This window comes from Pezoporus flaviventris, unplaced genomic scaffold (assembly GCF_033815535.1).
Source record: "Pezoporus flaviventris isolate CSIRO_AGI_PZ_B2104156 unplaced genomic scaffold, CSIRO_AGI_Pfla_v1 ptg000096l, whole genome shotgun sequence".
Lineage (NCBI taxonomy): Eukaryota > Metazoa > Chordata > Aves > Psittaciformes > Psittacidae > Pezoporus > Pezoporus flaviventris.
The window spans coordinates 4,912,730-4,940,611 of record NW_026892644.1 but is presented as its reverse complement, the minus strand read 5'-3'; the positions used below and the strand labels follow the sequence as shown (position 1 = coordinate 4,940,611).

At 34.3% G+C, this 27,882-nt stretch overlaps 1 protein-coding gene across 5 annotated transcripts in view; it reads right to left on the bottom strand.

Annotated features, from left to right (window-relative positions):
• LOC133281118 (ankyrin repeat and sterile alpha motif domain-containing protein 1B-like) overlaps positions 1 to 27,882 on the bottom strand; it is a 305,927-nt gene that overhangs the window by 114,529 nt on the left and 163,516 nt on the right. For all 5 annotated transcript variants that reach the window (XR_009747384.1, XM_061476333.1, XM_061476329.1 and 2 more), the window contains one exon: positions 22,475 to 22,655. Coding sequence is in view for 4 of the 5 variants with exons in the window: in XM_061476333.1 (XP_061332317.1) it covers positions 22,475 to 22,655 (181 nt within the window). In the remaining variant the exon portion in view is untranslated. The remainder of the gene's footprint in view (positions 1 to 22,474; positions 22,656 to 27,882) is intronic.

Genomic DNA, 27,882 nt, shown 5'->3' with positions numbered 1-27,882 from the left:
AGATACGACCTTATTTCAGAAGCTGTGGCTGGCTCACTAATGAGCTATGACAAAGCTGAGCACTGACAAGACAGCTTTCTGAAAAATAAAGCGGTATTTACTTAGAAGAGACATCTTGGAGAAGCTATCTTACAATATCAGAATCCCTTATTATACATGTCTAGGTAACAAAGCAGTAATTCAGATTGTTGCCTAAAGCCTGATACAATTTAAGGTCACCTGAATGACCTAAAGAATTTAATTCTATATGAAAAGTCACATCACTTGAGAATTTATACTAGCCTCTGTTATGAGAGCTAACTTAAAATATATGAGAGTCAAGACATTATGGATGCATCTGTGAAGCTTCCATTTAAAACACTGTTCTTAACCTTTGCACTGCAGTTCCAGCTTTCCAAACTCAGTATCAACCCTTCTGGGTTTCCTGGACTCATTTTTCCTTATCCCAATAGTAGCTAAAACTTCACAGAGAAGATATTTGCGCTGTATCAAAACATGTCATTTGTATTAACTACCATCTATTAACTTCAGTTCCAAGTGGATGATGTGACACTGGTGGAGGAATTCCATAATTAAAGGCTGCACAAACAAACCCAGCACAGGGTCACTGAATCTAGCCCTTTGTAAGAACAGGCATTGGTGCTGCAGAACATCAGTACTGAACAGTTCAGAGACCATTTGCAGACATGCCATGAACTACAGGTCCCAAAACAGCTCCTCAAAATAATTTAACACACACAATACAAAACCCAGAGCTTACACTGCAGTAATTGGTAAAAGAGACCAAGAATACTTCAGTTGCTATTGGCCCTTTCTTCTCCACAGAATTCTTTGGGTGAAAAGACCAAGAGGATCCTTTGATATACCTAGCATTGATGAACCTGTTACAATAGCTCTTGACTAACCCATATTGTGTTAACATCTGTCACTTTTGAATACAATATTCATTACTTCCAGTGTCACATTTCTCACAGATAGCATGAATGGCTAAAAAAAAAAAAAAAAAAGATTTTATTTAGTGATAATTCTGCTTCTGAGAAAACATAAAATGGTGATAAACTGCCATTACCTTCAGCATCGAGGCCTTGTGCAACACCTAATGAAGTAAATCAATATATGATATTGCCTCAGAACAAATTTAAGAACTGTACTTCTTAATATAAACATTTGATTTATGTTTTTTTTTATGTTTTAGTTCTAGTAATTTTTATTACAATCAAAATTTGAGTCTTTAATGAACAGCTAGTAAATAAAATAGGTTGTCAAAGTATTTTTAAAAGCAACACATTTTCTCCTAGCAAGAACCAATTCTAATTGACAAAGTTCTCTGCCATTTTTCAGCAATGGATATGTAGCAATCTAACTCTTTATTTTGGAAGCCTAGTATTAGATTAAGCTGCATTTTTCTATTCTGTTCACACTGCTACTATGTAAAGTTTTACCAGGATGCAAAGCTTTCTGTTTATTTATTACATTTACTTATGTCATACTGTGAAGATACACAAGCCTTTCAAAACCAAACTGTATAATGAAACTGTTCAGAAATAGAATGCATACCTGTACATGGCTTAAATGCATTTTATTAAGCTTTCAAATGTTGAAAACCAAATAAAGCCACAAACCCAATTTGGTTTGGTATTTATATTTGAGTAGAGATTTTTTTTCAATGGGGTCTGCAAGTGATTAGTCAGTGTTTTCCCCTACAGTCAGTGTATTAATATTTCTCATTAGCAATCGGGAGCATAAAACAGATTTGTTCAATCTGAATGTAGAAGTGGCTAATAATATGATAAACTACTAAGAGAACTAATTTTGCTGTCAATTCTATATCCTGGCAATTACCAATTAAACAGGCTGGACTTTTCTTATGTTAATTGGTAGTGGTTTAAAAAGAATAAATAGTGGATTTTTTTTTTTCTTACCCAAGAAAAGCTAAGTATTTTGAAATTTTTTCTTGAAAAAGACCAGGTTTATACCTAATCGTGACTTCTTCATAACATCATTCATTTGACCTGACCAGTTGACTTCAACTTAACGTGTATGAGAGCAAAGCCGTCTCTATATGGAACTGTTACATGGATTGGTGTCTCTCTGAAGACAGTCTTTCCTGATACTTAAATAGCCACAGGTTTGGGTTTTTGGTTCAGCTTTAAGTATTTTAGAAGACATCCCCTCACCCATCCATAAAGAAGAGAGTTTTAACAAGCAAAAAGCAAAATCATCACCTACTTTAGCAAAAAGGCTGTTTTCAAATAATAAATCATCTTTGTACACAGTTCTTTCTTTGGTAGCAGAGGTATGTTGAACAGAGACATGGCTTTTTCAGACTCACACCCAGCCCAAGAAAAACTTGTTGAGAGCCCCTTTCACAGTTTTTTAATGCTTTAGGGTGAGTAAAATGCTCTCTTTTACATTACGGATTATTATGATTCAGTGCTTATGGAATACAAGGAAAGGAAAAATGGAGCCCTCAAACCCATCATCTCTCCCTCCAAGTACCAGAACAGTGCACTCAAACAACTGAGCTAAAAGCATTATCCACATGGGCAGGAAAGTTACGCTCCATTAATTTATGCTAAATTCACATTTTATTTTCTTCACCACTAAAAGGAATAAAAAAGGAATAAAAGTTTTGAATTTTCCTTTCACTGTATATAAGCATCTCCCTAAAATACCTTCTCATTGCCTCAATTTTTACTGAAAATGAAGTGCAGAACATCTGATATTTCATCTCTGTGGAAAATATTAGCAAACACATAAAAAATAAAATTGAATGAAAAATTACTAAAAAATGAATGTGAGCTATCAAGTACTTAAACCCAACAAAGGCAACATTAGTAAAAATTTCAACTTTTCTCATTGAATAAACTCATAACCCTCAAATCTTCTTAATACACCATTTCCCTGGTTTTCATATTACAGTGTCTGATCTGAGGAGTACTTAGTCTAATCAATACATTTAAGAACAAGTTAAGAATGTTAACTTGGTTATGTTATTTCATGTTATTTCATGTTATGTTAATCATAGTTATTTCTGATTTTCCACAGATTTCAATATAATCTACCAACAAAATTTTGCTGCAAATTAAACAGAGGTAGGAGACTTCAAACAATTTGATAATTTCAATTTGCAGCAAAACAAATTTTGTTGGAGTCTTGTTTAATTCTGCACTTTCTGTTTAATCCCAAATGAGGAGCAGTCAGGAGCCTCTTTATCCACAATAGCTGAAATGCGAAGATGACCAGCAGGACCCCTAAAAATGTCCACCCAGGACATTTGTAACTTTGCAGAGTTACACATATTTTGGGCAAGACTTGATGTGTATGCAGACAGCATGAAGCTCTAACAAGAGTTTGTCTGCACATCTCTATGTTTTGCATATTCTGTGTGTGTCTTCCCACTTGGTACTTTTGCTTTCTCCTTGATAACTTCCACTATGAGAACATAGCTATGAGAACTGACCTCATGCAATGCAACAGCTCCAGCTTCGTATTTCCTAGGACAGCTCTCACTGTGAAACAGCACAGGTTTTGTCTAGTCCAGGGCAGTTTATTCACTTCATGCTTTGTAAAGTGTGACGAGCAATGCTCTCCTTACATGGGCACTCAAGACTGGGAGCTCTGCACAGCACTGACTGCATTCAGGCTAGAAGCAAGGAAGAAAGCATCAGCCACATAGTGGTCCTGGTATTTTACTGGTTGCTTAGGCAACCCAGCTCCGCTGCAATGAAATGAAACATGGAAAAAGTAATTGCATTGAATGGGAATCCACTTAATTCAGAATCAGTATTCAGTTTATGAAGTAGAACATTTTTACATAAGATCAGAAAAACTGTCTGTTTTTGATGTGCATTTATACCAGCAAAATTGGAAAAGAACTGATATCAACAACTGACATTATTTCCAAAATGCACTGAACCATTAAGGAAGCTGAATTTTAAACTCACTGTTTAGACAAAAATATTCCCTGATATTTAGCAACATCATCGTAATAGGCAAAGCATTAAAATATTCTGGATTAATTTCTATGACATATATGAAAGATTTCTGGAAGCCATCCTCTTACTAATTTCACAAGAAGGTTTATGTCAGAAAGACATAAAGAATAAGCTCTTCTCGAGCTGAATTACCCAGCTAATGTCCTGAGCAACAAAGCATAGGCTTTATAAAATCACTGCAACCTAAACACTAGTACTATTGTACTAAATCAAGGTAGTCATAGCACAGTCCTGGTACCACCTTTCATTTTTGTTGATGCGGTTCCGATGATGTCTCACCAAAAAGATTTCTAGTAATCTATGCTTGCACTATTTAAATATGCATTAGTAACAGAACATTAACTGTAGCATTAATATTACTTCCCCCATAGTATTTTAAAAGTACTATTTACAATAAAGCTAGCTCTAATTTTAGCAATCATTCTATAGCTGTATCTGAAAGAGCAAAGTGTAGTCTTAGATACTCCAAATGTCATTTGAGCAAATTAATATCATTTGACACAGAAGGAAATACATTCAGGGTATGTTAAGCTAGAAAGATAATAGAAGCAATTGAAGAGTTAATGCAGGTTCATAGTCAAGAGCTCAGAATTTAGCATGTCCAGATGAATTAGAAAAATAGCAGATGCATGGTCATTCCTTGTGCTTTAGAAAGGGAGAGATTCCATCTAAAGACCAGAAGATCAGTGATAAAGATGTTAGGAAAACAGTGATTAATCCCCAGCAACTATGTCTTAGAATAAATCATTTCCAAAACATCAAACACAGAAGAATCTAAATCATAGCAATGAGGCAAATATTAAAGTAGATATTGAAGCTGTTAACAGCTGTTCTTTTCATACCTTAGTTTAAATGTAAAATTCTAAGAACTGGCATTTAACCCAGTTTCTCAGCTACCTGCTAAAGATACATACTTCACTTTATATGTATGATTTTCACTAATAAGAAATCTTACAATAAATATGTCACCTGGTATAGTGGCTGCATTTCACATTTTATGGAGCTTTTGAGCTTATGCCTCTTTAAAGAGGAAACAATTATTAGTCTACCGGTATGTCAAAGTTTATTTACAGGCAGTTATATTTGTCTACTGTTGCATATATACCTGTCTTGCTTTTAGTATAAATGTTCAATAAGTCTGGATCCCTATTAGGGCTTTTAAGAGAAATGGAAATTAAAGCTTGTGCATTATTATTTTTTATTTAAAAATATGATTACTCTGAGAACCTCATCTTTGGTTGCTTTCGTTTTCCTTTAGTATTTTACCATCAACTTGAAAAAAGCAAGCTCAGAACAATCTTAAACACCTTCATTTATCAGTATTGCAAACTGAAAGGCTTATATTGCTGTACTATCTCTACATGGAAATGTATGCAGTATTTTCCTTGCAAAATGTACAGAGATTAATAAGTAGAAGCACAGTCACTCATGCAACTGCTTTGATCCAAATATGAGACATGTTGTAACTACCACTAACAGGCAGCTACCTGTGAAGAACACAATGGAAACTATTCAGCAGATTTATGAGCAGCATCATGTATTTTTCTGCTATAGAAATTAAAAAACATACTTCCCTTGCTTAGCATTTTAGATAGACAAACTATTGTGACCTAGATGGGTGAACCTGTGATCTGCTTCTGAATGATGCATGACAAAGGAGAGAATTAGGATCTGTCACAGCTGAAGTCCTTTTGCTCTTTGATTTTCATGAACAACTTAAGATCTATGTTGGAAATCCTGAAAAAACATGTTTATGCAGGAGCATGTACAAGTACTTTCTTAACTTAGAAGAGTATTTCTCTGCATTGAGTTTACAGATATTTATATTTTGGAGGTACATAATTTTGTTCTATCAATGTAAGTCACATTTGACAAAGAATGTGCCATTTATTATATGAATTAGATCTGATTATTATGCTAATAACACCAAATTAAATCTGTATGTTTCTGCTCTTTAATCAAGTAAACATGACTTGCATTGATGCTGTTTACATAAAGCACATACCAAATGTTAGATAACAAAATTATATGCATAATTTTGAAAAAAAAAAAAAATTCAGCATTTAAGACAGGAAACCAATTTAAACCAGAAAGACTACTGCAATGTTAAGGAATTTGAAGTAAAGTGTATATTACATTGTTATCCTAAATAGACTCAAATACTTCAAACACAATAATGAAACCTTTGAGTAAAGGTATTTTTTAGCAACCATGTCAAGAGATTGCAAGAAATCTTACTTACACTGAAGGAAATGTTTCTGTAACTAAATAAACACTGACAGTTGTTTCATAAGGGCATGATGCTTTACTGATATTTCCCTGAAGAAAGCTCAGTTTCATGATAATATAATAAAAATAGGTCAAAACTTGAAAGATGAGGATGCTATACTGCAAGATTTTAGTGCAGGGAGAGATCAGATTTCTACCTGCAATTTTTGTGTTCATTTAAACTTCCCTGTAATAAATTACAGTGCAATTTGCAGTGATTAGAGTACATTGCAATTTTCTTTTTAAAGATGCAAAAGGAGCTTAAAGAACACAGCAACATTTTGAGTATCAATTTAAATTCCTTGGAGTGAATTTTTACCATCTGGGAAATGCTTCACACTTAACTTATTTTCAGTAACTCTTTGCAAAATATCAGGGCAGCACAGTTTTCACCAAGTCTTTCTTTATCCCAATTCTATAATTCCAATATGCTAGCTAATTATAAAGAAAAATATGCAGAATCACACGTCAACTGTAATTGGGACAACTTTTGTGTCTGTTTTGCTTATTCAGGCTTTGAGCTTCAGATTTAGTAAATACTTCATTGGAAAGGTAAATTTCTATTGTTAACCACACTTTTCAAAAGAGCCTTCACATTTATTATGCATTTCTGGGCCTGGACAAAGTTTCAAAATCACCAGAAGATAATGCCATAAAGTAATATTCTATATGCTTTTATTTTGTAAACATTACACCGCATACCATTAAAAAATTCAAACACCTTTCAAATTTTGACTAAGCATCTTCTAGCTTATTAACAGCGTTCTCATACACAGTATTTTAAAGCATTTATCAGTACCTCCAGCTTACTTATTCCAGAAATCTGAATTCTTAGAAGAGAATGTCAGATTAATTTCCACATGTTTAATATGTTTATTCTCAGCTGTACTTTAGATTTTGTATCAACAACCAAATTCACTAACGTTTTATACACAGAAATTCTCCAATGATAAGTCATTAAAAGAAAATGTGTCCCCCCAGCCTCAAGCCAGGAAGGGACTGTGGGATTTACACTAAATCTGGAAAGGCTGTGAATAGATGGTGGCGAAATTAACAGCTTCAAAGATCCACTTCAGCCACTGATTAAATCCTTTTGGTATCCTGGACAATTCTACAACTGTGTGCAATGTGATTCACAGATCCTATCCTTAGTGATAACATGTTCTGCCTTCACTGTATATGAAAACTCCTTATAGTCTGTACTATCATAGGGAGATATAATTGACCCTGAGTCTCAGCAACAGAGATGATGCCATAATGCTTCATTGTAATGTAACACTTTGGAATTCAGAGTTATGCAGAAATTTGTTAACAAAATGTTCTGAAAACCAGATAGTAGAAACATGATTATAGATGTGATGGTCTGAACTGCATGCCTCTTTCAAATACAACATAATCCTACATTGTCTATTTATATATTGCTCTGAATCTACACAGGGCCAGACTGTGTACTGCTCTGTCTATGTGTGAAAGCCTGCCATAAGACCTTACATCAGCTAGCAAGACAGCTGTTCAAGAATAGCAGACAGAAACTCTCCCTGAACTTTCTTCATGGTGACTGAAGAGATAAACCAATCCTCCTTGCTTTTGACACATTGTACATTACATATCTGAGAATACCAGGCAAGGAGGTAACAGGCTCAAATAATTTTGCATAAACTTGCTCTCTTGAGAAAGGGTCAAAAATACTGGAAATGGAACAAATTTTTCTAACACCCCCATGATTTTTTAATAACCACCTATCCAGAAGGATTCAAGCAAATTTCTTCATTGGCATAACATGCAATGGACAAAAACCCCTCCTCTTTCTCTTATTTCCCAGAGATGACTGTGCCCAAATGAAACAGGTCATCTTGGATGTACCTCCGTCAGAAGAGCTTGTGACAATTTAGCCCATAATGTTTTCTAAATGCTAAACTTGAAATTAGGAGTTACATTTTATTCTATTTTTAAAAATGATATTTTTCCTTAGCAGAAATTGACTCCACATCTGAGGAAGCCACAGAGAATGAGTTCTTTCATATATGGGCAGAAATAATTTTGCTTCTGGCATATACTTCAAAGCAATTTTTAGAATCTGAAACAGAAATAAGTGATGTACTGTGCTAAAATGCCCCAAATTGATCTCTACCCTCAGAAAAACAGGACGTATGCAGATTTAAATGCTTTTTTAGAGCATAGAATAATCCCAAATCTTGTCAGTTAAATGTGCCAGTCTAACTCAAATCTGTTTTAAATCACTGTTCAGACCAATCATGCATTTATTCTACTTTAGAATTATAGATTCAGTTCGGAATGGTATCCCACTGGTTTTGAACTAACATATTTGCCTCCAGTGTTTTTAGAAAGAAAAAGCTCTTCCACACTGGTAATTTTATTGTGTTGGAGTCTGATTCTATCTGAAATCTGCAGAACTCAGTATGAATATTTCCACTAATACCAATAACCTTTGGATCAGGCTGCTAGAGAATTTTAACTGGTAATCAGCATTTTAAAGGCATTTTTGTACTGAACTGCATATATTGTCAGTATCAAATAGTCTATGATATCTTCTGAAGATAGTCATAACCATAGATATCTTACCAAATATTCTATTTTGCAAAGTATATTTGCACTTTTTGCTCTATACAGTGACTTAAAAGTATACTATTGACCATATAACTACGGTATGTAATTAGAATCAAAAATCTAAATTGTTTTTCAGATTGTGAATGAATAAGTAGTAGCATGCAGAACAATACGCTATATTTATAAAACAAGTTGCAATTTATTTTACCTGTAACAAATATTTTTTATTATTTTAAATTATTATTATTATTTATTAGGTACATATAAGATAATGTACCTGCATTTATTTGATTTTACAGAAAAGGATAATAGTACTTTTCTACATTCTTCTTGGTGGAAAATGTTAAATTATCTAAGAAAAGATTAATGAGATGTGGTTGTGGGTTTCCTTAACACTTTCCTGGCAAAAGGTTTCTCAGCTCCAGAAAATAATATATGGATGAAACTAGAGAATGTATAAACCTACAAGACCAGGAGTTTGAGTTATTCATTTGTGATATGGAAGACAAAGGTTTGAATTCCTGCTGAACCCATGTAGTTGAAAGAAGTATTTTAAAGCACAGATAAATATCTTAACCAAGCTGTTGCTATCCTAACCTACCCTATCCTAGCTTTCTCTTTTCTTTTTTTAACCCATCTCATTTTTCTTACTCCATTCCTCACACATTTTTGACAGATGACAGTATTCCTAAGTCAGGATACAAAATACTTTTTAATTTCTCATCAGATTTACTATAATCACATCACTGACATTTACTTAGGAGAATCACTGGATTTCCTGCCATATCATTAGTTTATTTCAAGCTTAGCCCACAAGTTTCCAGGGAATAAATGAAGGGTATAATGAGAAGTACATTTCTATTAGATAAAAAATTGTTTGCTCAGAAACATTTTTTTTTTTCTGTCTCATTGGTATTATCCTTAGGTTATCAGATTTAGGACTAAGAAGACTAATAGCTGTGAAATACAGTTAAACTCCTTTTACTATTTTGTGTATTTTTTCCTAGTATTTATCTTACTTTAATGACTGTACTTAGTAATCAATTCTTTAAGCTTAATCTGTTTACAGATAGAATGCTAATCACACAAGATCTGTTGAAGCAGAATTTAATTATACATTGACTGATGGGTAGGGAGTTTTTTGGTCAAAATTATTGTCCCTCAGTATCAGTATATGAATATAGTGTTTAGTAGCAGGGGTGGTCTTACTGTTTGCGATGCAAAAGAACAGAACAGAAGGAATGCGCATATCCAGTAACCAGGCTTGGTTTCTAAATCCTACGTGCGCATATAGTGGTTTGCTTTTCCACTGCTGGAGAAAAAAATATTTCCCCATGGCTACTGTTGCTATAGGTGATGTTTCAATTGCTGCTATGCTGTGGAAGAATGTGCTTGAGAGAAAAAGTCCACCAGTTCAGAATTTTATGAAATCCTGGAATAATCCTAACTTTGATTATGACACTTGACTGGAACTTGAAAAAGGTCAGTTCCAGTTTTTTCCTTCAAAATTAAGCAAGGTACATAGTACTTTGATGCTGCTCACCTTATCTTTAACTGAGATTAATGATGTTTACATTTCTCCATTCTTTTTCAAAGTATGGTTACATGATAAAGGGCAATGTGTCAGTTGATCACCCATGCTTTTGTAGCAACTGGCCACAAATATACTCTTAGCGCTCCATGATACAGTGCTCCAGCTTTATTTAACTGTGAAGTGGATTAATTCAACATTTACTATCAAGTAAAAACATGAAGTTACAGCAGACGAGGTAAGGATGAGATGCTTGTTAAACCACCAAAATATAGCTGCTTGCCTTAATTCTCTGAGTACTTCTGAATAAGTGTTGTACTGTCCAAGGAGAACTTCCCCTGACAACATGCAGACACTCCATGTAAGCAGATACGGGCTGTCAGTTCCACTGGCTTTGAATGGCATCATCAGGGGTATTTTTTGCCTACAGGAATTATTACAGTTCAGTAAGCTCTGAAAGGGGTATATTATTCAAAAAGGGAAAGAATAGATGGACAGACCATATATAATTTTATAATATTAAAAAAACCCACTAAAATTATGAACATTATTCTGTGGTCATGTTACAAAACTACTTCCTAAGCTGTGAAAAACCTGGAGATATTATAGCCCCTGCAGTTCATGTTGCTCAAGAGAAATATGTTTTCACCTTTGTAATACCAGGAAAAAGTCTTCCCTGTTCCCTCAACCTGTATTTTTAGGAAGTTTTATTTTTTCTTTTGTTATCCAATTTCTTTCTCTTTCAGTGCCGCCTTTTTCTTGTCTATGAAGATGTCATAGGACACCTTCTACAGGAGGAGAGAGATGAACATTTATGAATATCATCTCACTTTTTCAGATGGATGCAAGCAATCTAGCAAGCCGGTAAGGGTTTTTCAAGTTACTTTAATAAACAGCAAGCGATTCAAATTATTGAATATTCATGGTTTTAACAATTTGATTTCCTGGAATTTATCTCAGAAAAGCAAAACAATACCTTCTTTTTATGTCATACCCTTTCTGATATCTGACACAGTAAAAGGAAAACTAGGTCATTTTCTATAACCAAACTATTAATCTCTCCTTTCTCATTGTTCAATTTCTTCTGATTCTTTTGTGGTTAACATGAGCTGATTTATACAAAATCTCTCCTTTCTCATTGTTTTCTTTCTTCTGATTCTTTTACAGTTAATAGGAACTGGTTTATACTGAAGGCTTGCAGCTTTTGTAGTCTGGCTATGAAATCTCTTGACAGATCCCATTTATTGTGTTTTGGTTAACATCCTGGATCAATCTCAGAGCACATGAACTGTATTCCTTCCTAATGAAATTAAATGGGAAGATGGGTTTCAATATAAGTGCTGTAACTTTGCTGACTTTTTAATAGAAAATACACATGATTTGTTCTTCCACCATTTTTAAGGTGCCACTAAACATTTTAAGACAATAATTTAAGATCCAGGAAGTATATGATATACCTGGTTTATACTTCTGCCTTAGTAAGAACAATATTAAACTGCCTCTTAGTGGCCTGTTGCATGGGTAAATGTAGACTTTTTACAATTTAAATCCATTTATCGCAAATAAAAATCCCCAACAACACACTGTCCTGATATGGGAGACACCAAAACTAGCAACAGAAAGCAAAATAACTTTAAATCACTTGTTATTGAATTCTTTCTATTGAAATATTGAATTATTATTAAAGTATTGGGTTATAGTATTCTATGGAATCCAGTGAACATTAAAACTGAATACACCTGCATCTACCATTTTCCTGATTATGGCTCTTGCAAGATAAGCATAACAGCAATAAGCTCTTAAGCATAAAAATATGTATATGTATCTGACACCTTGATAGCTTGATAAATGAAAAGTTGCTAGGGAGCATTATATTCTAAGAAAATGTTAAATTTAAATTTTAAAAAAGCAAGCATACTGGGCCCCAGAGAATTCAAGTAAGTTGAATTTAAACTAAACTAGATTTTAATTAAAATGGCACTAAAAATACTACGATGAAATTGGTTTTTGTATGTGTTTGGGTTTTCACATATAGCTTGAGGTTTTGCATGAAGCTTTTTCTTTCTTCACAAGTAAGCATCTCGCAAACATTTGCGCAAGGACATAATTGTCTGCAGCCATGTAAAGCCTCACTGATACCAGAAGCATGGATCTTATTATCCAAGCTACAAGCTATTTGATACATTAAGAAAGAGACTGCAGATAGCATTGCGAATTATTGATCACCACAAGTATGACACAAACTGCTTGGTAAGACTGTATAGAAGTCTATATTTGGTTGGTTCTTTTTGATGTCACGTGATGTGTGCTGCCTCTACTGTTGCCAATATAGATTGTGGAGATGAAGGATTATAGGGAATGCTGGCATTCCTATGAGATATGTCTGGAGACAGAAACTCCTGAATAATTTCTTAAAAAAAAATAAATAAATACAGGAGATGAGTAATATTATTGCTTGTGAGCTGTACAAGATTGACCCAGAGCTCTTTCTTAACAGGGTACTTGAGCGTGAATTAAATATTAATAACATACGTAAATAATGCTGTTGCTAAGTCTTCAATACTTTCAGTCCTGTAAATGTACAAATAGTAAACAGCCACTAATGAGCTCTATGAAACACCAACAACACTGGGAATAAGACTTTTCTTTCAAATGATTCAACAAAGGTCTTCTCTTGATATAAAATATCTGTAACTAGAAAAAGAAACACACCATGATCCAAAAGAAAATGATTCCATGCTTTAGGAATTAAGAATCTTAATTCTATGAACAGTGCTGCTGAAATGCAGAAGAATTGCATCAGCTGGTGTCACAGTCTGTTGAGTGCAAGTCACAAAAATGAAATCTCTAGAACATAAGCACAGACTCTCTTTTCAGCCTCTTGAATTTTATATGACTGGAACAAAACCTCCTCATGGGGCTTAGATATTTGTCTAAGTGTGGAATTCACTGCAAAAATATTTTGTGGGTACAAAAATTATGTGGGCTTAAAGGAGAATGGATAAATCCATAGAACATAAATCTGCTAAGGTTTCATGGCACATGGGAAATATCCAGGAGGACCCTGGGCTTAGGAGGACCTTGGCCTGCAACTAGATTAAGGCTGTAATGACATTCTGAAGAGGTGTCACAATGATTTGTTTTTTTTTTTTTTCTTTCAATTACACATTTCCCAAAGGCATTCATATTTGTTCATTGTCAAATATGATACAGGGTAGATAAAACTTCGATCTTACTCAGGACAAACTTTCTAATGCTTTTTATTTTATATTATTCTGGTCTTGTTAAACTTTTGAGAATTTATTCATTTTGGGTCTCTGACAGTTCTGTCATATTTTCAGATTTGTGTCTTCCCCAGACATGGCCATCTGCCTCTATCTTCTTCATCTAAGTAAGTCCACACTCTTAATGAATCCTCTGCATAACTCTAAGAAGATGAGTCTCTCACTCTAAAACTTAGAAATAGGGGGAGGGGGGGGTGGGGTAAATAATCATTTCACATTACACAGCTTCACAATTAGAGCTACAAAATGAACACTCATACACAGAACTGTACGACCAAGACCAAATTAGGTATAACATAGAGTATTTCTATAGATTTTCAAAGAAACCTCTTCACATTTTAAATTTATATTATTTATTCTATCCTGTGCAATTACTTTTCTTTACCGAAGCATAAAAATGCTCCTGAAAGGAATATTTTTAATTTTTTTACAAATTTGCCAGTACCATTTTGAATCCTTATCTAATTACAAACTATCAAACTAGCTACTGTACAAAAGTTATTCAATAACATAGGGGGAAAAAAACACCACAAACCAGAGTTAAATGGTTTTAGAGGACTTAAATATTTCATATTGTTTTATAATAAGGTCTATTTAGTCACTCTCAAACCATTTGAGAAAGTGTCTCAGATTTCTTGACTAATTACTGCTGAAAAAAAAAAAGGTGCTCATGGCTAGAATTAAAATTATGGAAAACATGGCATAATCTCCATTTTAGACAAAATTATAGTGGCTATTCCAGAATAGCGGAGATCTGGATTCAATTTTCTAAAATGAAATGGCATCAAACTTTCATTTTCTGCAGAATACTACCACCTCCAATGTATTCTGATAGGTGTCTCTTCTACATTGTTCAACTAAAGCTGGTTATAAAATACCTAGTTAATTAGCTAATGAGTAAGACTCACTCTTCCCTAGTGGTGGATACTCACTAAAGGCACAGAAGACTTGTTTTCAGACCCATATAGGCCATTTTTTTTATACAGTGTAGAACAACATAAAAAGATAGATTTATTACAGCAAATGACAGTAGCATTACAATAGGACAGCAAGGAACAGCAAACAGAGAAAGATGTTTATTTACACACAGAGAGAGTAGGAAAGAAATAAAAATTGTTTTTATTTTAGGATGATCTTGGGTGAAAGGAAAACATAAAATTCTTTGTTACTTGTTGGTATGTAATACAGAGAGGTTTTGGTTGGTTGGTTGGTTGGTTGCTTTTTAACTGGAGGTCACTAAGTATACTCTGAAGACTGTTAGTTCTTTTTTAAAAAAACAGGCATTTTCTACCCTTTCCTTCAGTTCTAATCCTCCTACATAGGACCTAGAAATCTAGCTGGTAAGTGGAAACTTTTCTCAAAGACACAAACATCCTGGTAAGGAGAAGAAGAAAAGCAATTAAATAAGAATAACAGGACATGATAACAAGAAAAGTAGATTGAAACGTAAGATAGAATATTCTAAATAATGCTACAATCAGTTTAAATGCATCTACAGAGTAAAAGAAAACTGTACCACAAATACTGTGAAGACTGAAACATCCTAATGTTTCTTTGTAATGGCCCTCATCTTGCAATGATAATTCAGACTGACGTTTTCATGAGGACCCCTCCACAGCTTGATCTGTTCGCATATTTAGAAAATGTCCAAAAGAAATATAATGGAACAAAACAAGACATCCTGGCAGCCTAAATACTAAAATGATCTGTCTCTGCAAATGTCCCCACTACAAGTTAAGAACTTATTCTATTTGCAGTTTAGTAAAAAAAACCAAAAACTGAAGACAAATAAAAACCAGCAAAGCAAAGAATTGACTAAGATGACACTCAGATAAATTAGTATTTCCTATAGTTACTGTGGTTCTAGAAATGGCCAGGAACTGTAAATTCAACATTACAGAAAATACTTTTTCTTTTGACCTTACTTGTCAGGATAATTATTGTAACTGCAAAAATGCATATCAGATATATATAATTAAAACTGTCAATTATATTGCTTCTAACAATTGCATTTATAACCTGCTCCTCCAAAGCAGCTCTTTACAAATATCTTTACAGGATTACTGTTGTAATATCTGATGTTCCTTCAGGAAAACATTTTACAATGTGATGAACCACTGTTACATGTCTTTTCTATTATCCCACAAATAGGACCGGGCAACTAAATGAAGCGTGATAGATTTTAACAGTGCAAACAGACATGTATACAAACATGCATACCTCACTTTATGTTTACTTCAAGTGGAAAAAAAAAGTCAAAGAAATAGGTAATACGTGGAGCTGATTATAATGTAAGGTGTAGTATACCTAAGGATCCCTCTAAGTGAAATCTTCCCCAATTTTAGGACAGTCTCTAAGAAATTCTCATCTCCAGCATCATCACAGCATTACTCTATTTCCTGCCTTCCTGCTTGCCTTAGACTGAGGGCTAAGAATATAGGCTTTCAAAAATAGTGAATGTATTTTATGCATTACATGGGATTTTTTTTTCTCCACTGTATTGTCAACAATTGTTCATTGACTTTATTCAGAGTAAGCAAGTAATATGGAGGAAAACTAAATCCTCAAGAACAGCCATCTGAATAAAAGATTGCTAGCACATTGCTCAACACATGCCTATCCACATGTGGTCAGATGATTCAGAATTTAATTTGAAAAGAGATTAGCTGTTCATGTCATTTCTTGTTTTATTAACACATCCAATGCTACATCTGACAGCAGGAATAGAGACCCATGTGCAGTTCTATTTTTTCAATATGCCTGCTTCAAATTGGTTTATTTTCATATTAGTTTACTATTGACTTAGCAATCAGAATATCCACAGTTAATGACGTGTGAAACAGTGTGTTTGGAAAGCAGGCTCATACTAACAGCTACTAAGTGAGTTTAGTCCAGATAATTCATTTAAGCCTGAGAAAAGACTGAAATATAACAATATATAGGCATTACTGAAGAGCTAGATACCACTGGCATGAAGTTGGAAAAATATAACTATCTTCAACAGGACTATTTTTAAGTTCAGGTGGCATGGGATTTAGGGTTTACCACAGATAGCATTTTATGAAAGCACTAGTACAGAAGATCAGTTTCTTGCAAAAAGGTATGTTGCTTTTGAAAGGAAGGATAGGAGTCAGTTTCATCTACAGCTTTCCAGGCATCACCTCTTTCTGCTGTCAGATTTTTTGGACATTATTTATACACTGCATGTTGACATATTTGTAACAGTGAGATATAATTACACTGAGCTTCATGTTGTTTTGAAACTGGAAGATGTTAAGACAATAGCAGTTAGCAAACTGAAGTTTATAATATTATTTAACCCTAAATTTCTCTGTTCTTTGGGACAGACTGTATCTTTACCTTGGACAACTGTGCAAAGGCTGAAATTAGAAGCAGCAAAAAGAAGAGCAACATAAGGAGACCTTAGCATGTTACATCTGCTGGACAACTTAATTAGAACAAAAAAGAAATTGTTTGAGACAGTGCTGAGAATAGTCCCCAGTAGCAGTTCCTGGAATAGCTTGACTACTTCTTACTAATTGCACTCAGCTGAACTTGACTATAAACTGAAGGGAAAAAACAAACTTCAAAACGAAAAGGCTCAAATGAACCTGGTTTAAAGAATGCCTTGGTAGATTTTATTGTATTGTAGTGAAGAAGATGATGAAGAAAATAAAAAGCAGAGAAAACAAGGCTTTTAATTCTCAGGCATTTCATGTGGTATAGAGTTCTCAGTCACTGGTAGGTTGGCATAAGCTTAGAATACCACTTCTTTAGATAGTCCCTCACTGGAGGTCTAGGTATCCATATGCAGGAGATAGGAATGCTTTATTTACCTGTATTTGTTGATTATGCTTATTTAATTAAATGCCAATCTTTTCTTCTTTCTCTGTCACTGGAAAACCATGTGTTCTTTTGGCAATTAGTAAGGAATTATTAACAGATAAAGTCTACCACGAACAGATCACACATCTAAGAATACCCTGTAGCAATAAAAGACATTTTCTTTTCTCTTTGCATTCTTCTCATTTTGTATTTCATTTCCATTAATTTCAAAACTTTTTATAATTGAAGAAACAAGTCTTGAAGAGTCGACATAAACACCACAGTTTGATCTTTTCACATCAGATCTTAATAAATGAGATATTTGAATAAGAAAGTAATGTTGACAAATATGTGACCTACTTCAGCTTCATTAACGTCACATAAAGGAGCATTCCTGAAGCTGAATAAATTTCAACTCTATCTAGGAATGCAGCATAGCTAGGAGCCTCTGAACAAAGTGTCTAATTCTAATATGCTGAATATCTTGATCCTCTCAAAACAGATAAAACTGCAAGCTTATCTTTAAGTGTAGGGCTGCTTTTGCTTCAGAGAAATTGGAAAAATTTGGTTTGTGAGACAAAGCAATTTGATCAAACATTTACTTTAAAGAAAGATCTGAAGACACCTCTAGAACAATCCTAAGGTGTGACTGAAATATTGAAAAAAAGTCCATATATAAAAGAGAATTCTTGAATTGTACATTCTAGGTTGTTTTAAGGAATGATACAGCCTTTACTCATAGTAAGAAAACAAGACATGTAAAGAGATTAAGAGCTCCATTAAGGTTCTACAGACCTTATAACTAAGCAATACACTCAGTAAATACTTTTAGGTACCAGTATTCTCTCTTAAAATGAATGGTATACAGAATTTAGTGAAATTTCAAAGATATTAATGGACTGAAAATAAAGATTGCAATGATATTACCTACAGGCAACTGTCAGCATTTTTGCTGCATACATTCATATGAGTACAGATCTATTTCCTGACCTGAAACAGAACAAGAATATCCACGGAAATGTCTTTTTAATATCACAACACAATTATACTCAGTGCAACAAGAGAAAAACCCATTATTCTGACTGATCAAGCAGAAATGAAAAATAACATAATCCAGAGTGACTATTTCAACTGCAAGTGTTGATTGTGCCAAGCTGATGTTACCAAGATGGCCACAGTTTTGCTGCCTTTAATCTTTGAAATTTACAGTTTCAAAAGAACTTCGGGGATGTATATTACAAGGCATAGAGCTATGATATTAAAGAGGCATCTTCCTGAAAGCCCAGACTGCCCTCTTCTGGAGTGAATGATCTTGCACATCTACTGGTCTTCATGGTCAAAGTTACATGAGGAACATCTCACATACAAAACCATCAACTGATTATGAGGTTTTTAATTTTTCATTTTTGTTATCACAAAAAACACCTACTAAACATGAATTCAGATGATCAAGAAAATGACTACCATCTTGCCATGACAGAGTTACACTCAGTAATGATCTCCCTGTCCTATGGAGTGGACTCACTTTTAATATAGAAAATTTAATGGTAGCAGCTGTTAGTATTTGAATACACTTATTTCCAACTTGACTTGAAATACAATGCTATAAAAGGACAATCATTCACTCTGAATTTGAGAATACTTCTATGAAGTCCATGTTCTTGCTGCAAATAAAGCTGTGAAAATAGGCCACACCAAAGCTGCATTCACAGTCTACCCTGTGTACACTAGAGTGAGAGAAGAGTTCCCACCAACTTGCTGGCTCTTCCACCAGTTAAAGTTCAAAACTAACACAATCTATATTTTGCTTTCAGGCAACCAGGTACTAAGATGCTTTCTACTATCCATGCAAGAAACACACATAGTTTTGTTTACACAACAAGGCCATCCAATGCCAAAGCTAAAGCACATACTTACCATTGTATGTGGACAGCTCTGCAGCTAATTAATCAGAAAATGTTGTCATATGCTGTCAGTCAGATAATATAGTACTGTGGTAGAGGTCAGTGTTTTTCTACTTGACAGAAATACACTCCTTGAAAATCAGGATCCCTGTTTCAAATCAGGGAATGTAGGGAATTAGCAAACACTAAGAGTAGAACTGTGATCCCCAAAATAAAAAGGAGTTTTCTCTAATCCACCAAGAGTTACAAGAGGTTGATTCTTCTTTGGTAGCAGACTTTTGAGGTAGAGGTAAAATGATGAAGACTTTTAGAATCAGAATAATTATTTTGCTGTATTCATCTCCCATTCTTGTCTAAATGATGATGAATCATTACAAGTTTCCCCAAAGAAAATATGAAAACACTGAAATTGAGTAGGGAAATACTAATTCCTTATTTAGATGGCAGTTCCTGATTTAGAAATCCTGTAAATTCATTTTGGTTGTTTCAAAGAAGACAACAGAAAACTACTAGCTGCACTTATGAAAATGGGTTCCTTCTGTATATTATCTCTTTCTGGTCAACCAGAAGACCCTTGACCTCAATAAGCATGACAAAATAATTCATTGCTTTTTGCTGATGACAGCTTTTAAAATAAACATGAGACACATAAATGTCCAAGAATATAATATAGAATGAAACACTCAAATTCACACAAATCACAGAATCATCAGATTTGGAAGGGACCGCTGGAAATCATCTAGTCCAATCCCTCTGCCAATCCTCAATTATAAATGAATTAAACATTCTTCTAAGGTGCAGGTCTTCCATGAATTTTCAGAACAAGTTGGCAATTCAGAGGATTATAATCAAGACATATGATGAATTGTATTTGTTTTCACTGTAGATCTGGAAAAGGAACAAGGAACCTTTCAGCGAAACAACAGCTAGCTAAAGCAGAAAAAAAGCTGTAGCAGAACTCTGCTTCTGCTACTCCTTGCTAACCTTCACTATTGAAAGTTCAGCTTTTAACAATCCGGGTAAACAACAAGAATCAGAGACATTTTAAAGAAAAGACATTTTTGATCTGCTCTTTCCGGATTTTGCTCTTCTCTTTACACATTAGTATTCCTTGTCACTTGCAGAACTACAACTCACCTACCTTTTTTAAGGAGTCAAAAGGACCTTAATGAGCAAAGTAAAATGTTTTGGGGTTTGTTTTTTTTTTTTTTTTCATTCAGGCTCAGATTGTGTCTCACCTGTGATCCTATATTTTACTTAAATAATTATAGGGTAGAAATCAGTATCCACTTCTATCATAATTATGTCACTTAAAGATGGTAAATCAACAATTTACTTCTGGTAAACTGTACTCTTGAAAAACTTGTAGAAGATGCCTAGAACTTCAGTCATTTTGCCTTTGTTAATTTTTCTTAGCTTTCTATGCAGAGACAAGAGGAAATCCAGCTTCACCTCAATCAATAAATCAAATCATCCACAAATTAAAAATGTGCAGTTCTAGTAAGCATGAGATTATAGTTCCAATTTCAGACCAAATCCAATGCAGTTATTAGAAGTTATTGAGTGCAATCTGTTGTAGATTTAACCAAAGATAAAAGTAAAACAAATCCAGATATTATGCAGAATTTAACCAAAACCATGCAACATCAGAAGTCTGGAGAAATTCATTATCTAACTCCAGTGAATGTTCTGTTTTCTTATATTTTCCTTTAAATATCAAGACATATTAAGTGTCATTCAACTACGCAGAATAAAATTGTGATATTGTTCTGCATAGACTTTACAGTAGAAAAAAACAATAACAATAAAACCCACCCAAAACCCTAAAGAATCAAAAGACACCAGACCTAGGAATAAAAGACACCATTCAAATTAATTATTTCCAGATAGGCTTGAAAAGATTTGCCATATCTGTGAATATAAGCACGTTCTTTAGTTTCAAAGACAATGAAAAATCCAAGAAAAAGGCCAAGAAAAATAATATGAATAATTTCTGATCATTTTAAATTTTTCTTCACAATAACAGGATTTCTCACTCAACTTATTTCATGAAAGTTCTTTAAAAACATAGTTTTCCTTTGATCTAAGTAGGAAACTAATTTTTTTTGATCCTTTAAAAGCAACACTTTTCAGAACTTTCAAAGCCTAACAACTAGGAATGTAGAGGATTCATCTCATTTAAAGACCAATGCTCCAGAAGCCAACTGATAAGTATGTACTGAATTTCAATATTTCTGTTTTTTTATATTAATCTACTTCTATCTATATGTTAAATACAGTATACCTTTAAAGGAAATAATTCCATCTGCAGATCATATAAACTAGCTACCAAAAGACATTTGTTTCAATACATTGGCTTTCCAAAATACTACAGTCTTCTGCTACAAGTTTAGCCTAAATAAAGCAACTCGCATATGAAATTTGAAGGGGCAGAAGTACCTAATGCATAGTTTATTAATACTTTCTTGCTCTTGAAGTTTTGGTCTGTGAAGAAGAAACTATTCGAATCCTTTTTAAAGCATTTTCATTATTTAAACTTCTATATACAGATAAAACTTCACAGTTACAATCACACTATTATTCTATTATACTCATCATCAGAGCAAATATATCAAAGTTCTGCTTTATTGAAGCACGTCCCTAACTATTCAATGACTACTACTTGCAGAAACAATGTCAGGTTACTTAGAAATCTTCCTTCCCTAATCTTTACTGATGGTTACATAATGATTTCTAATTATATTTTCTCAACTTGAAATTGATATTCAAGTATGCTGGCCACACAAAGATGATAGTAGATATCTACCTGAATCATTGTAATTTCAAAAACTACAATACCTAAGTTCATGACATTTCTGTAAAACAAAGTTTGGTTTATTCAGAATGTAACATTCAGGAAAAAGTGTATTTTAAAAATATTGGTCACAGAATATGAGAATCTTTTTTAAGCAGCAGGAAAAAGATAAGAAATAACTTCGTGTATTTATGATAAATGTATTTCACTACCAAAGACAATAGCAATTCCAGCATAAACACAAGGACCAATAGTTTTGTAAAGCCTTGCTGACAGGCAAAGTAAGCTTTTTTTTTCTATACCTGGAAGTTCTTTCTCTTCAACACTGCATTCCAAAGATCCAAAGGAATAATTAGCTGGACTGATTGCAGGAGTAGAAATAAAACTTGTACAGCCAATGGATGTGTTGATTTCAAAATAATTGTGGCTGTGATTCATTCGGTGAAATTCCAGAGAAGATACTATTGATGTGCGCTGCTTGGGCTACAAGAAAAATAGAAATAAAGAGTGAAAAATACAGACTTTTTGCATAGTTTTCATTACTTGACAGGTAATAAATTTAAATAGGGTTTCTCTCCTTTTACTGTTTTTATTTGGTTCAAAGGTTATACTTGCAAAAATCATTTCATATGCCAAGCTGTGGTGTGGAGAGATAATTTCCTTCAAAAATCTGGATTAATCTTTATCAGAAAAAAAAGCAGGTCTCCATTCTAATCAATCTAATTCAAAATAAAATGGTGTTTTACAGCCTTACATATAATAATTGTAATCATCTTTCGATAAGAAAGGGAGCTCTTCACCAGCTGCATTGCTGGGCACATCTTGCAAAACAATTAGACCGCTGATGCCTGCTTAATGGAATTTACAAAATAATAACAAGCACTCCTCACTCGAAAGCAGCTTTCTGCTGTTTAATCTATTTATAAACGGCTGCCGTAAATATTCAAAACTGAAATTTCCAGAAGCTGAGGGGAAAAGTGTCAGCTTTAAAAACATACATGAAAATCAAAGTTTCTTCATGAGTTTTCATGGAATAATGAAAAACTTTGTAATAGCTTGTATCAATTTTATTATTCACTTTCAAAATCTGTATTATTCACTTTCAAAGTGAACCTCTGAATTGACCGCACTGAATGACTGTGTTTTGGACTGCAGAGCAGCTTCAGAGCATGAGAAGCCCATTCCTTTTTGGTGGATCTACATCACAGTACATTCCAGGACTGTACAAAATGTGCTCCAACTCTTCATGGCCTTTTGACCATAGGATCACACTAATGCTAGTCCAAATTAAAAACCAGTTAAATCTATACAGCGTAACTGTCAGAAACAATGTTTTTCAATAATAAATCTGTTCCAATCGCATTGCACTACTTATTAATACAGGTATAACCTTAGTGCTTGATGTCATGGACTATAAGACACAGACCACTGAAAGTTTGCAATGTCACGCTAGTCTGTTGCAGGAGCCATATGGCTCCATACTCAAAATATCCTAACACTAACCATACTCCTTAATGCTTCAAGACTAATGACCTAAACCAATAAACATCTCCGAAATAGGCCCTGCTTCGAAGTTTACAGCTGTCAGTATATTTATTTCATGACAGTGATAAATATCTCGGGAATGACTGTCTAAGATAAATAAAGATGGGAAAAGTAAATAGAAAAAGAGAGTAAAGGGCACTTTAACTCTTCTTTTATTAGCATGCCAGGCCTAACAGGTCAGAATATTTGTAAAGGTCAAGAATTTGCTTCTTATTAGCATCATTAGTGTCAAATTGTTGCCTTGGGAGCAATAAGATCTTCTTTGGACCATGAAGCTACTCACCATCGCTTACTTAGAACTACCTGTTAAAATACAATCTATCCCAGTGGAGTAATTTTCAATTTTGTTTGTGGTCTATTTCATTTTTAGGTTATGAGTCCTTATGTTATGAGTCCACAATGTTTGTGTTACAAATACAGAACCAGACTGTTTTCACTAAAAATTCACTCTTTTTAATGGAATGTCAAACAAAAAACTGAATAGGTTTAGGTCTGCATAATGTTGGTTGTTACGTTGTGTTGGGCACAAAGTGATTTAACTGTGTCCTGTTAAAACTAAGAAATATTGTGAAGAGTAAATTCAGGCATTCATCTGGAACTTATTTATGGTCTATTGAGGGGATTTACTTACTTACTTTAACAATTAAAAGAAGCTTTTGCTTTGAAAGACTGATTCCTAAGTCTAGTGATTTCATAGGAGAGTTCAATAAAAAGGGACAAACTCCAACATCAAACAGTTTGGTTAAAAGCCATTGCTTGGGACCTGAGCCAAAATAACTCTCGCATCAGACCAAAAATATTCATGTGTATTAATTAAACCTAAACTGCATGCTTTTGCTGGACAACAAATGAATCAATGACCTAATCATGTCTAAAACTGGAATAGAACTCCACTCTTTTAGAAACACGTTTCTGGCCCCTTTCCCAAGCAGTGGTGTTTTTGTGGTTTTGAAGGACTTCTGCTTCTGAGTTGAAAAGGTGACACTTCAAGTAACACGATGTGTGAAATCTCCAGTTATTCTTAAATTGAGACACTTCCTATCACAAAAGGCAGCTGGGATGCCCCAGAAGCATCTGATACATCATATAGCCTTTCACTAACTTAAAGGTGATCAGCTATTTCACAAAGCTATTTTCACAAAGCCATCTGCAAGGTCTTGGGGAAGGAGGGTGAAGGGGAAAACAAACAAAAAAAAACCCCACCCCAGACTGTTCTGAAGCTTCTTTTACAGATCAGTTTAGTTTACAAACGCTCACAGATTCCAAAAATGTGTCCATCAATAAATAGCTATGATTTGTTCTGAAGACATGGGTCAGTGATATAAAATAAGTCTGAAGTGGTTTTCAAACCTGATTATGGAAAGCTAGAAACATGTTTTCTGTTTGTTCATGATAATAATATGCAACCATCTGTTGACCTGCGTGATGTAAAATACTTCCTATATTATTTGGGGCTTTGACATTATTAATTCAGAGAAGCATATCTCAGTTTAATGTCTTTCCAATCTAATGATTCTGTACAGCACCCCACGCAGCCTCTAGTACTCTACAGCAAAACACTTCTGCTACATTCTCTGGAGTTAACAAGGTCCATCTGCCAACATGTGCCAATAATTTTTCCACATAATTACACAAGAATCTAGCATCTGAGCTTTTGTAGGTAGCTAGAGAAGCCTTTTGCACCTTTGCTTGGTCCTGTAAAATGTTATGTTGTTAAAGTATGTTAATTGTTCATATAATATATGCTAAGAGAGATGCAGTAAACCAGTTTGTGTTGACTGCATCCCTCTGCTTGTGTCTCTCTAAAGTACAGTTTACACAAAAACTGTAGGAAAAAAAATAATCTTTTCTTATAGTTAGGATTAAATTCAGTTCTGGATTTAAACAACTAAATTTACAGCACAGCTATTTACATCTCCACTAAATATTTAAGCTCTCATTACAGTCAATTGAAATCTAGTCAATACAATCAATACAGTCCAGAGAACAGATCACCTCACTCTAGTCAGTTCACTGCCCTTAGCTCAGGTATCTGCCATCACTGAAGAATCCCTGGGGCACCCTACCTGGCCTCCAGCTGCCATTTTGGGGAGAGAATTGAACCTCACATCTATCCTGAGCATGATGGGAGGTTATAATGCAAATTAGACAGAAATTCTTATATACAGAGTCAAAAGCATATGTGTTTCAGTCCCAGATTGAATCCCACCTGTAGCTCACACACAGACACACTCTAACACTTCATGTATTAGAATATGGAGTCAAATTCCAGCCTTACTGGCGGAATGTGTAGCCAGCATTTAACAAGTCACATACTGGAGTCCTGCACCTTGGTTCCTGAATGGCATCTGCCAAAGCCATTTCTAAATTACATTGACTAAGATAACTTCTGATAGGTCCTGAATAATTCGAAGATTATTTACTACATGGAATACTGTAATGTCCAGGAAATGTAGTCAGGGTTCTATAGCTGTGGAGATTGTATAAACACAAAACTCTGTCCCAAAGAGATTATTTTTCCTTCATTCTTTATACCAAAAGCAGCTTTGTCCACTACACGTCTTCCTTATACTAACCAAAACACCTGAACACATGGAGAAAACCCTTGTGCAATTGTAGCAATTTTATGGCTTAATTTCACCCCAGCACATATGCTACATAGCCATATGCAGATTTTTCCTTAAGTAGATATTCTTTATTCATTACATTCATGTATTTAATTTACCTGTTACGTGTGAGCCTCCTTAATGACTGATTTTGCTTAAAGTGTTTCTTCATGACTATTACTTCACTCGGCATAATACTGACCCAGAAAAACACTAAACCAGCATACCAAATCATGCTAATGAAGAAACTTTATCAATGCAAAAGCAAAAATATACCAATAAAAATTTTGAAAGATATTGTAATAACACATTTTAAATGACTTTCAAATCATCTCTAATAAAAATATTTGCATGTTAAATCAGTAATGAACATATATCAATGAAAGATGCCACTTTGAACACAGCAAAACAGGAAAGGCATCAAAATACACATACTGTCAGAGGCAAGTAATGACTTACAGTGTTCCCATGAATGGAAGTTGCATGTAAATTCTCTAATGCTACCATGACTCCCATGTAACACTGCAAGCACACAAGGGATTACTCAAATATTTCTCATAACATTTAGCAGAGGCAGTAGGGCAAAATTCTTTTCTTCAGTTAACTTAAAAATATTTTTCCAGCTTTGAAGTACTGCAATATAAGCTTGTGACTCTGCCTTCATTTATCTTTGGGATTTGTGTACATAGCACCATCACAGTCTTTAAAGAATTAATTCTCACAACACTCCTCTGCACTATGGCAGAGCTATTAGCCCCATTTTACAGATGCTGAACTAGGGTATAGAGCTCTCCCAGTGACGGATGTGTAGCTCATTAAACCACTAAGACCCGATGAGCCTGAGGAAATTCTGCATTTTGGTAAATCCTGACAAATTCCAGTTGTCCTGCATAATATAAAAACTGGCTTCAGTTGTGTTATACCATGCAGAAAATGTATGATAGTATAAAGAACTGAACCCACACTCTCAAATTCTAGCTATTACATAAAATGCAAACTTAGCAAAGAAAGTAAAATGCTGTAGCCCCTTTCTCAGGCTCATCTCACATATACAACATCATATGGGTGTAGCCATGTGCCCACATAAATCCCTCATTTTGGTACCAGCCCAGATGAATCCATTCTTCTCATTCCCTGATCGATTCACTCCTACTTCAGAAATTTTCCTTTCTCCAGCTTTCTTCTTTCTTAAGATCCCATTCTAATTGCACATACTCATTTTCCCTTCTACCTCTTGCTTTTTCTGTTTTCTCCTATGTATTGTTATATTCCCTTGAAAACAACTTGTTTTACTCTAAACCACTCTTGACAGTATCCTAGCTGATTCCACTTCTACTTGGTCTTCCAAAACTTGCTTCTCTGCTTTCTCTGTGGTTTTGTCATCAAGATCTCTCAAACGAACTCCGTAACAGTTTTATCTCCCACCGGCTTTATCAGTCACTACAACCCTCTCATTGTCCTTTAATGAATTTGATTTTAACCTCTGTCATCCCTTTCAAATACAACTTTCACATCACTTTCATGGTTTCTCAGTCTTCTATCCTCTGCCTCAACATCCC